The sequence below is a fragment of the Peromyscus maniculatus genome, chromosome 6 (genome assembly GCF_049852395.1).
Source record: "Peromyscus maniculatus bairdii isolate BWxNUB_F1_BW_parent chromosome 6, HU_Pman_BW_mat_3.1, whole genome shotgun sequence".
NCBI classification, from domain to species: Eukaryota; Metazoa; Chordata; class Mammalia; order Rodentia; family Cricetidae; genus Peromyscus; species Peromyscus maniculatus.
In genome coordinates, this window is record NC_134857.1 from 125058813 (window position 1) to 125069674 (window position 10862).

At 39.8% G+C, this 10862-nt stretch overlaps 1 protein-coding gene across 1 annotated transcript in view; it reads left to right on the forward strand.

Annotated features, from left to right (window-relative positions):
• Window positions 1–10862, forward strand: part of Col24a1 (collagen type XXIV alpha 1 chain) — a 274801-nt gene that overhangs the window by 28847 nt on the left and 235092 nt on the right. Inside the window, exons 4-6 of the mRNA XM_042280059.2 lie at window positions 3069–3122; window positions 5935–5988; window positions 8635–8688. Coding sequence (XP_042135993.1) covers window positions 3069–3122; window positions 5935–5988; window positions 8635–8688 — 162 coding nt within the window. The remainder of the gene's footprint in view (window positions 1–3068; window positions 3123–5934; window positions 5989–8634; window positions 8689–10862) is intronic.

The window sequence follows — 10862 nt, forward strand, 5'->3', positions numbered from 1 at the left end:
ATGACTTGGACCTTCTTCAGGTCAGAAGTAAAAATGGGAAGGTAGGATTTGAGAGATGGTTTGAAGGAAGATATATAATAGAGCCTGGGCATTAATTGGATCTAGAGTCCAAGTAAAAATAGAGGATCAGGATTGCTGTCATGTCCTAAGACTACACACAGAGAGATTAGTGATAGCAATGCTGAAAATAATGATGAGAATCCGCCCATTTAATAGCAGCAGCAGATGATGGTTGATAAGAAGAAAGGCGATATATCATTCAGTCGAAAGAGTTGAAGAAGAGAAGTCAAGGCTGGGGTATAAATTTGAGAGTCTTCCTTGTTAATACTGCAGTTGAAATGATAAGATAGTATATTTTCAAAGAAAGAGCTGTGCTGGAGGGTCAGGAACCAAAGCAGGGGGAACTTTGCTTGTTGGTTGTAGAAGAAGAAATCAGAGTAGTTGAAATGATTGAAGAGAGAAATATTGTGCTGATTACAAAAGCCAGTGAGGAAAAAAGAATATTTGAGGTGTGTGTGTGTGGGGGGGGTTGTTGATCAGCATCGCTAAGAGCTGCAGAGAAGTAGAGTGAGAACTGAGTGGAGGTGGGAGGTGGGAATCCTTCCTCTCTTCTGATGGGAAGGCCACAGCTGAGCTTGGACAGGCCAACTCCAAAACTTTGTGGGAGACTGAGGATGGGTGACAGAGTGCTAGTGGGAGAATGAGTGGTGGCATTTCTGTGGTCTTGAAGAGGCTGTTTTGCTTTCTGATGTTTCCGTGTAAGCCCTGTGGCCCAGCTAGTTTCTCACTTTCAGGTGATAGCATTTTTCTGTCTGCATCCCTACACAGTTCTATACTGTGTTGCTTAATTTATAATTTTGTAGACACATAGTAAATGTACATATTTATGTACCATGTGATAATCCAATAACACATACAATCAAGATATTAAGTACATTTATCTCCTTATCATGTTTTGTGTATGGAGCCTTCAAATTCTGCCTTCTAGTTCTTCATGAAATGTATGTTACTGTAAATTAGCCACCCCCTGTGCTGGAAGACCCAAGGAACCGTTCCTCTGTAACAGGACTTTTGTGTGTGGCCTCCATCCACATACCCTCCTTCTCCTATCCTCTAGAAATCACTCTAGTCTCTTCTTTGAGACTGATATATTCATAGTTTTAGCTCCTTTGCTTAAGTGAGAATATACACTACTTTTCTATGTCTTCTGGTTCCATCCATGTTATGCTATCCTTGTCTGTGATATATACCATACTTTGTTACCTAGTCATGTCCTAGTGAGCAGCCAGGTTGAATCCCTCACTTGGTGGTTGCTGGTAGAGCCATGTTAAACACGGAGGAGCAGGTTTCTCTCTCCCATGCCAACTGCATTTCACTGGGTATGTGTAGCTAGAGTTTTCCTGCCTTGCCCACAGTCAGGACAAATCTTTGTCACCAGCCAGTCCTACAGCTGCTCAGACCCAACCAAGTAAACACAGAGACTTATATTTCTTACAAACTGTATGGCCATGGCAGGCTTCTTGCTAACTGTTCTTACAGCTTAAATTAATCCATTTTCATAAATCTATACCTTGCCACCTGGCTCATGGCTTACCGGTGTCTTCACATGCTGCTTGTCATGGCTACGGCTGGCAGTGTCTCTCCCTGCCTTCCTGTTCCAATTCTCGTCTCTGTTAGTCCCGCCTATACTTCCTGCCTGGCCACTGACCAATCAGTGTTTTATTTATTGACCAATCAGAGCAATTTAACATACAGACCATCCCACAGCAGGTATGTATATGGAGGATAGCTGGATGGTGAGGTAGTTCTATTTTTAGGTTTTGTGGATTGTCCATACTGCATCCTGTAATTGATGTACTAATTTACATTCCCACCAACCAGATTTTCTTCATCTTGGCTGTATTTGTTATTTTTTTGCTTTTTGGAAAAATAACTGAGGGGAGATGATATCTCATTGTGGTTTTAATTGCATTTGGCTATGGAAACTGAACATTTTTCACATGCTTATTAGACACTTGTATATCTTAATCAGGAATTGTCCATGTGCAGAGATTATTTTGCTGTGAGGTCTTCAAAGCTCTGATATATTCTATTACCAATTTGTCTGAAGAATGGTTTGTAAATATTTTCCCATACTAATGGTTATCTTTTCATCCTTTTAATTTAAGATTTATTTTTATTTTCTGTGTATGAGTGTTTTACCTTTATTTCTGTAAGTGCACTGCATGAATGCCTGGTTCCTGCTTAAGCTAGAAGAGGTCATTGATCCCACCTTCTGTGAGGAGGCCTTTGGAACCTGCTTTTCTTTTACAAGCCCTTTTTTGCACTGATTCTATTCCCTCTTTACTCCAAGGCTGGGTGTGGGGTTATAGACAGCTGTGAGCTACCATAAGGATACTGGGAACTGAACCCAGGTCCTCCGCAAGAGCAGCCAGTGCTCTTGACCCCTGAGGCATCTTTCTAGCCCCTCCATTTTTTCTTTATAAGTTGTTTAGCTTTATAGTGAGCTCCTGGTATGTCACATTTGGTATAAGACAGATTTATTATGCCTTTAAAAGAATTACCTCAGCATAGCAGGTCAACACATCATGAAGATCTTTGGTATAATTCTTTTACAAGAACACAAAATCTTTAGTGCTTTTCCTTACTGAGAGGTTCAAGTGCTCTTTTAAAGTGTGTATAAAACGAAGCAAAACAAAACAAAAAAACCTGCACTTGAGTGCCAGCCCTTGGCTGAATTTCTCCTTCCATAATAAAAATAAATTTGGGTAAAAGTCACCCACAAAACTACTAGTTATGCTCTCTGTAAAAACAGATAACATGGCTGTAACTAAGCCATGGACTTCCTGCTGCCATTTCTGGCCAGATTGAAGAGGAGAAATGATAGCGTTTCACCTCTTCCATGCTGTTGTCGGTGAGAGGTTAATGTTGCTTTAAAACCACTGTCAGCTGGGAACAGGGAATGGGGCAGGGGGAGGAGTTATTTTGGAATAGAAATGGGATAAGTATGTGTGAGAAAGACATGCTTACTATTTATCCTGCTAATGCCTTAATGTTTGCTTCCTAAGGGTCCCCCCGGTCCCATGGGTATCCCAGGTCCATCAGGCAAGAGAGGCCCGCGGGTGAGTAGATGGACTTCAAGTCATACTGTCAGGTAGAAGTGTAACATTCCAGGGTGTTTTTTCCTAGTTCCGGGCAGTATGTACATTCTCTGGAAATATGTGTCTTCACACTTAGCTCCTCCAGGGCAGCCTTGCTTGTGTGAGTGTAGGCAGCCAAGGAACTCCGTGTGAAAATGTCCAGGAAATAGGATCAACTGTGGGCTGTTTGGCTGGCCCCTCACATTATTCTTAGTTATAAAGTGAGGCCAGTGTTGTAAGGTAAGGTTTGTTTGGGAAACGAAGGGGATCATACTACCTTAAAACACTGCGTTCTTGGATTGTAAAGTGGGGAATACTGGAGCCATTGACTAGAAAAAAAATTCATGAAGGAAAAAGCTGCCTTATGGATCAGTAGTAGTTTCTCACATTACACAGGTCCCACAAAAGATTTATTGCTTTCAAGCCTAGAGAAATAAATGTAGACTTTTTGCTGAAGAAAGTCTTTTGTCAATAAACTAGAAAAAAATGTGTGCTACGAAGACAGATGCAAGTGGATTTAATGTAATCGACTTTCTGTGCACCCTTATTTATATCATACTGGGAATATAAAGCCAAGCTGCTGTAAAATATTTCCTTACACTCTCTGTATTCACACCGAACGGCTGTTCATTTGAAAGCTGAGATAAATTCCCAGTCTATCGGCTCTCCCACATCCCCTCTAACCATTGCTTCTTCTCCGTCCTCCAGCATGTCAGTCAGTCATCCTCCCACCTTCTGTGAGGAGGCCTTTGGAACCTGCTTTTGTAGCTAGAGTTTTCCTGCCTTGCCCACAGTCAGGACAAATCTTTGTCACCCGCCAGTCCCACAGCCGCTCAGACCCAACCAAGTAAACACAGAGACTTATATTGCACACAAACTGTATGGCCGTGGCAGGCTTCTTGCTAACTGTTCTTATAGCTTAAATTAATCCATTTCCATAAATCTATACCTTGCCACGTGGCTGGTGGCTTACCGGCGTCTTCACATGCTGCTGGTCATGGTGGCAGCTGGCAGTGTCTCTCCGCCTCAGCCTTCCGCTTCCCAGAATTCTCCTCTCTCCTTGTCCCACCTACTTCCTGCCTGGCCACTGGCCAATCAGTGTTTTATTTATTGACCAATCAGAGCAATTTGACATACAGACCGTCCCACAGCATGCTTTTCTTTTCCAAGGTCTTCTTTGCACTGATTCTATTCCCTCTTTACTCCAAGGCTATTATTTTCCGACAGAATGACCTTCAGGTTCTGAATCTCAAACTACACTCCAGACACATAGGTTCCTGTCTCTAATGTCTCTCCCTCCTTTTTTCCCCCCAACCTGCTGTCTCCTAAGGAGAAAATAGTCTGCTTCATGGGACTAGTTATTTTGGTTGCATTCCTAATTCCATCCCTTTTAATCAATTCTCTAACTTGAAAGTTGCAACTTTGCAAATTCTCTCTCCTTAAATTTGATCCTATTTGGTCACAATCAATAAGTCATTCCTCTTGGAAAAAATCCCAGACTTTAATTGATACATGTTTTTCCTAAAGCTGTTTGTCAGCTCATGCTGAGTTTTGTGAAATAGGGTTAAACTCATTACCCTGAAGTCCATAGCAACAATTCATTCATTAATCTCCATAGATGTTCCTGCTTCTTTTTCTGACTTTAGGTTTCCAATGTCATGGACTATAATAGTTTCTCCCTAGTTTTATTCTTACTGATGTATTTTCAGTGTCAATGTTGTTGAGTTCCCCAGAACAATTTTTCCTAAAGAGACAAGTAATTGCTGAATCTGTTATATGTTATGGTGTATACCTAGAGAACACAGAGGCAGGAATACAAAACCCGTCAGTCACCTGCAGACCTGAAGGCTTTCCAGAGAATGTATCTCAGTTTCTGTGCTCACTGGTGGTGTGAGCTTAAGTTTTCCCATTTGAGAATAAGAATAAATTGGCTTTCTTGCAGGGTTGTTATATGAGTTAGTAATGAGAATTGTCAAGTATGATCATAGTTCAACGCACAAACTAGGTTCTCAGGGGAGAGAATTAATTTTTAAATTCAGATGATAATAATTTATCAGCAAAGTAAAATCAAATTCACAAACATTCAAGTGGCTGATGGAATACTAGACTAGTAAGATAAAGAGTCTCTTTTCAAAGATATTTTAATCCTGAAACTAAATGGCACAAGTCATGATGCATTTGAAACAATAACACAATATTTACATAACAGACTAGAACAGCATATGATGCCTGGAAATTCAACATACTATGGATTTCACATGCAGTAGTTTCAACAGAAGCTGCCAGGAGAGAGATGTTAACTTCATGTTGACGAGTCTAAGGTTTTAAAAGGAAGGTGGAGCAACTGAGATTGAGGAAGTACTTGGATAGATGTGGCAAAGTTAACGAAGTCAGAATTTAAGGAAGTCATTATCCCATGTGCAAATCTTGACTGTATAAATGGATGCGGAGGTTTGAGAGCACAGAAACCAAATGATCGCACGTTGTTGGGCTTGGGACTCCACAGCACAGATGGAGAAGTCAGCTCTATGTGCTGCACAGAGGTGGTGGCTAATCCACACCTTGAGAAAGCATTTGATATGAAAGATGGACTCCACTGTTCTGCTGTCTGAATAACATAGCCATTCTTTCCAAGATTAGAATAGCAAAAAAGGAATAACTTTGAAAATACAGTTATTGTGTTTTTAGCATTTATTTTAATGTATATATTATGTAATAGTTATATGAATATCAAAAGAAACCCTTTTATTTTTTATCTGTTCTTAGAATAATCAGAGATTTTCACTATTTGCAGGGCATTCCCGGACCACATGGAAATCCTGGGTTACCTGGATTGCCAGGTCCAAAGGTGAGAAATTCCTAATGAGCATCATTCCATTTTCCTGACATCTTAAAAGAATGTTCTCTGCTTTTCAGGCTAGACTTGGGATGTAGAAAGTCTCTGACAATCCTAGGTCATGATTCTTTAACAAGATTGTCTGGGCAGGGGGTCCTGGGTAGCATAAAAGAGCAAGCCAAGTGAGCCATGAGGAGCAAGCCAGTGAGCAGCATCCTTCTATGGCCTCTGCTTTAGTTCCTGCCTCCAGGCACCTGCCCTGCTTGAATGCCTGCCTTGGCTTCCATCAATGATAGACTGGGATTGGGAATGGTAAACCAAATAAGCCCTTTCTTCCCTTAGTTGTTTTTGTTTAATATTTTATCACAGCAACAGGAAGCAAACAAACATCCTACCTAGATTTGATTGCCCCTTTATATACACAGTGCCACTTAGTCTAAAGGTGTTTTGGGTTTTATTTTGTTTTGTTGAGATGAGGATCCCACTGTATCAACATGGCTAGTGTTGAATTCCTGGACTCAGAAGATCTTCTTACCTCAGCCTTCCAAGAGCCAGGGGTACCTGGCTTTCCTCTATGCCCAAATTATAATTTTTAACATTAATATTGTTATTTAATGGGTTGGGTCCTTAAATATTACAATACCATACAAGCAGTTTCTTAGAGCAATGATCTTGTAACCAATGATGGACCACTGTAGTGTCATTGGTAGAAATGGTGGTGGTTCTGAACAGACAACCTAGAAAACAAGCTTTTCTCTCAAAAAATTTCTTTGATTGAAGGGCACAGGATTCTTAGTTGTATTTCTAATTTGCTTCTAAATGTGTAGTTACTCAGAAGAAAAGACTGAGCACCAGGTGGGGCTTCTCCACTGGTCATCTTTCCTTACTTGGTGAGCTTGAGAGCTGTTTAAAGCATCCATAAATCCATGAAAGAAGATGCAGTTACCTATCTTTTTCACACAGAGTGAAAATAGTATTTACTATTCTCTAAGAGTGGAGAATTATGTGTTCTTAGCTGAGAATGGTAATGAAATTCAGAGTTGAAGTTTTAAAGACTCTCCATGGGGCTTCTGTATTTTATGAGGTCTGACAAATACTTTGAGAAAAAGATGCATTTATCTTAAGCATTTGGAACCATCTATTTTCTATTGACACAACAGAATACTACAGATACGGAAATTTATGAAAAAAGGTTCATTTTTGCCTATGGTTCTAGTGTGGAAAATTTTAAATCAGTCATGCTAATCATCTTGCTGTGGTGAGCACCTTCTAGCTGGCTTCAGTGTGAGTGTGGAGCATGGAAGGGATGAGGAGACAAAGGGACTTGACTTACAGCAACGCTCCCTTGTGAGAGCTCATCAAGACCCTCTGAGGAGACAAGTCACTGCAGAGAGATGGCTGACGTTCATTAATCTATTCACAAAGCGTCTGTCCCCAGGACCCAAACACCTCACACTTATGAACATGCCATACTGGATAATCAAGGCTCAATGTGAGTTTCACTGGGAACAATCCACAGTGGCTTCACAATCCACAGTGACTTCACAATCCACAATGGCTTCACAATCCACGGTGGCTTCACAATCCACAGTGGCTTCACAATCTTCAGCGGCTTCACAATCCACAGTGGCATCACAAGAGGCATTATTTTACTACTGTATCCAGAGACACTGATTGAAGGCTGATGTCATATTTCTCTTAAAATATAAAAGAAATTGCTGACTGTGAAAAGTATGTTTTAACAACAGAATAGAAGATTTTAACAGAGTGATTTTTTATTTCTTATTTTTTCTTACTCATAAAAGTAATATTAGCATGTGCTTTCAAGATTTTGAAAAAAATACTCAGGTAAAGTCACATGGTAAAATGTTAAGATTTGTGATAAGCAATTTACTTTTATTCAACTATCATCACTCTAATGCTATAATATTATTATTATTAATGAGAAATAAGTATTAATAGTAAAATAATATATTTAGCTAATATCAAAAATTCATTGTCTCAAAAGTAGCAAAGGTGGTGTAAACTTTACTACATGGAAAGAAAATAGTTTTAATAATAATATTCCTTAATGTTTATTTTTTTAAACTTCAGCTGTAGTTAGCATGTTATTAGAGAGTGCAGCTTTTACAAACAAGACTAAAAAAAAACAAAGCATGTCTAGCTCAAAGGGTTTTTTTCTATTGTTTTATTCGTTAACAATTTTTCCCATGAGTTTGATAGGTTCTAGCCCTTTTCATGCCCGTGTGCCCTCTGTCACCCTCTTCCTCTCCCCACTGACAGTCACCCTCTGACTTCCCATCTTCTCTTTGTTTGTAACCAACTGAGGTTAAGTAGAGTTCCTTGTACGCATGACTGGGAGGCTGTCTACTGAAGCCCGAGGAGCTTACCAATGGCTACATCATTGAAGAAATGAAGAAAGCCATTAACTGCCACTAGCTCCTCCAGGAGGGCCCCTGCTCCTCCATTCACGGTGGAATGCTGACGGGCTCAGTCTTGGTCTTGTGGTGAAAACCACAGCTTTGTGCATGCATGAATGCAAAGTAATGTTATTTAATATCATACGCTATGTATAGCATCTGTGGACATATTACTGAACCCAGTAGTGTACACATATAACTCGTGCTTCACAAAGTCTCTCTTGACTATCATATCTAGGGCCCCAAAGGAGATCCCGGGTTGTCGCCAGGCCAAGCTGCTCCTGGAGAAAAGGTAATTATTTCTCAATGAAATAAAAATATTTCTATTTATTTCTAATATTTACCAATGACAGTTTCTAGGGCTGGGGAGGATGGCAGAGCAGGGAAAGTGCTGCTGTACTTGCATGAGGACTGAGTTTAGACCTAGCAACCATATTTTAAAAGCTAATGTGGTGGACAGTGCTGGGGTCTGTAGGTTCAGTGCTGGGAGGCAAGAAAGGCAAATCTTGGGGCTTGCCCCCAGTTCCAGGTTTAGTTAGGGACCCTGCCTCAAGATGTAAGGCAAACAGCTATGGAAGGGAAACCCAACAGCACCTCTGGCCTCCATAAGTGCATATGTGAATGAGGACATTCAGTGCACAGACACACACACACAGACACACACACACACACACACACACACACACACACACACACACACATTTTTTCTCTCTTGAAAAAATACATATGTATATATAGTTGTATGGCCAGAGAAGATAGCAGGAAATGGTTGAATTTTAATGAAAAAAGAAATATTTGAAGAAGGAAGTAATTGTGTTCTGTCAGCTTCACTTGCTGTTTTATCTTCCCATTAATTTTATCCAGTATCTGCTGTACCCTGACATTGTGTCAGACAGGGTGAATGGGCTGAAATGTTGGACCAGAATGTGGTTTTGTGTTTGTGTTTGTTCCTTTGAGACAGAGTCTCATGTAAATCAGGCTGGCCTCAAACTCCCTGTGTTTCTAAAAATAACATTGACCCTTACCTCTGTTCCCAAGTGCTGGGATCACAGGCAGCCGCCCCACCATATCTGGCCCAGGACTTGCTCTTAACTTCTAGGGCTTTACTATTAATATACATATATATGAACATGTAACACCTAAATACAAAGTCATATATTTTAGGAATGTTCTACATCCTTTACATCAGTGATTCTCAACCTTCCTAATGCTGTGACCCTTTAATACAGTTCCTCATGGTGTGGTGACCCCCAACCATAAGATTATTTTCATTGTTACTTCATAACCGTAATTTTGTTACTGTTATAAATTGTAATGTAAACATCTGTGTGGCCGTGGCCCACAGGTTGAGAAGCACTGCTTTGCCTAGTGAAAAGCCTAGGCAGCTCTTCCAGCTGTAAAGACCAGAGCAGCTAGACCTTAGGTCGATTACACAAAAGTGGTAACTGGCAGGATTGATGACAGAACTAAGCTTTCTAACTTCTCATCCAGGATGCCTTTCATGCCATCACAATACTCTGAAATGTGTGGGTAAATACTAGCGATTTAAATTAAAGATAGCAACAAACTCCCAGTTGGGAGGATGATGCTGATTTCAGTAAGAATAAGTAAAAACAGAATTTTTATTTTATTTTGATTTGTTATTGTGGAATTAGTGATGTTCTTTAATATTTTTATGTTTTATTACTTCAATTTGCTATTTGCTATTTGATGACTTCATAATGTACATAATGCATTCTGATCTCTTATCACCCACCATGTCTTAAATCCTCCCCACTCTTGTCTACCCAAGTTCTTCCCTACAAATCTCTTTCTCATACTCCTATCTGTAGTGTTAACATAGTAAAATTGTAAACAACAAAAACAGTTATCAAGTAAGAATTACAGTTACAATATTCAGTCCATTTGTATTTGGCAAAATTAGAGAAAACACTCTATTATTTGTCTTATCTTTATGAGTCTAAAATTTTATACCTAATTTACCTTTTATCATAACTAAGGAAAATTTAACTCTCTCTAGTCTTCAGCTTCATCAAAGACCCCAGAAAGGTGAAATGTCACCTAAGGACAGGGACAGCTGGCTGCCTAGACAATCACCCAAAGTTATTCTGTAACATTGGGGTATCCAACTTTGGTCTACAGGCCTAGTATATCTGACAGATATTTTTGAGAAGCAGGGAATTTTGAAGGACTGCTCTACCTTGTCTTGGCAAAGTTTGGCAGTAGCTTTTTTTTTTATCCTACTGGTCCAATTTTGACAGTATACTATCAGCAATTGAGGCAAAGGCAGTTTCTTTTGCTAGCTTTTACCATAAAAAAAAGAAAAGTCCATATGAAGTTTCTTCAGTGCCCATTATCTTCTTTGAAGTAAATTGGTACTGCTAGGAGCAGATGTGTCTCACTGTTATGAAAAGCCTTATGTTATTAAAACATTTTAAATGCCATGTTATGTAGGTCTTTGAAGTG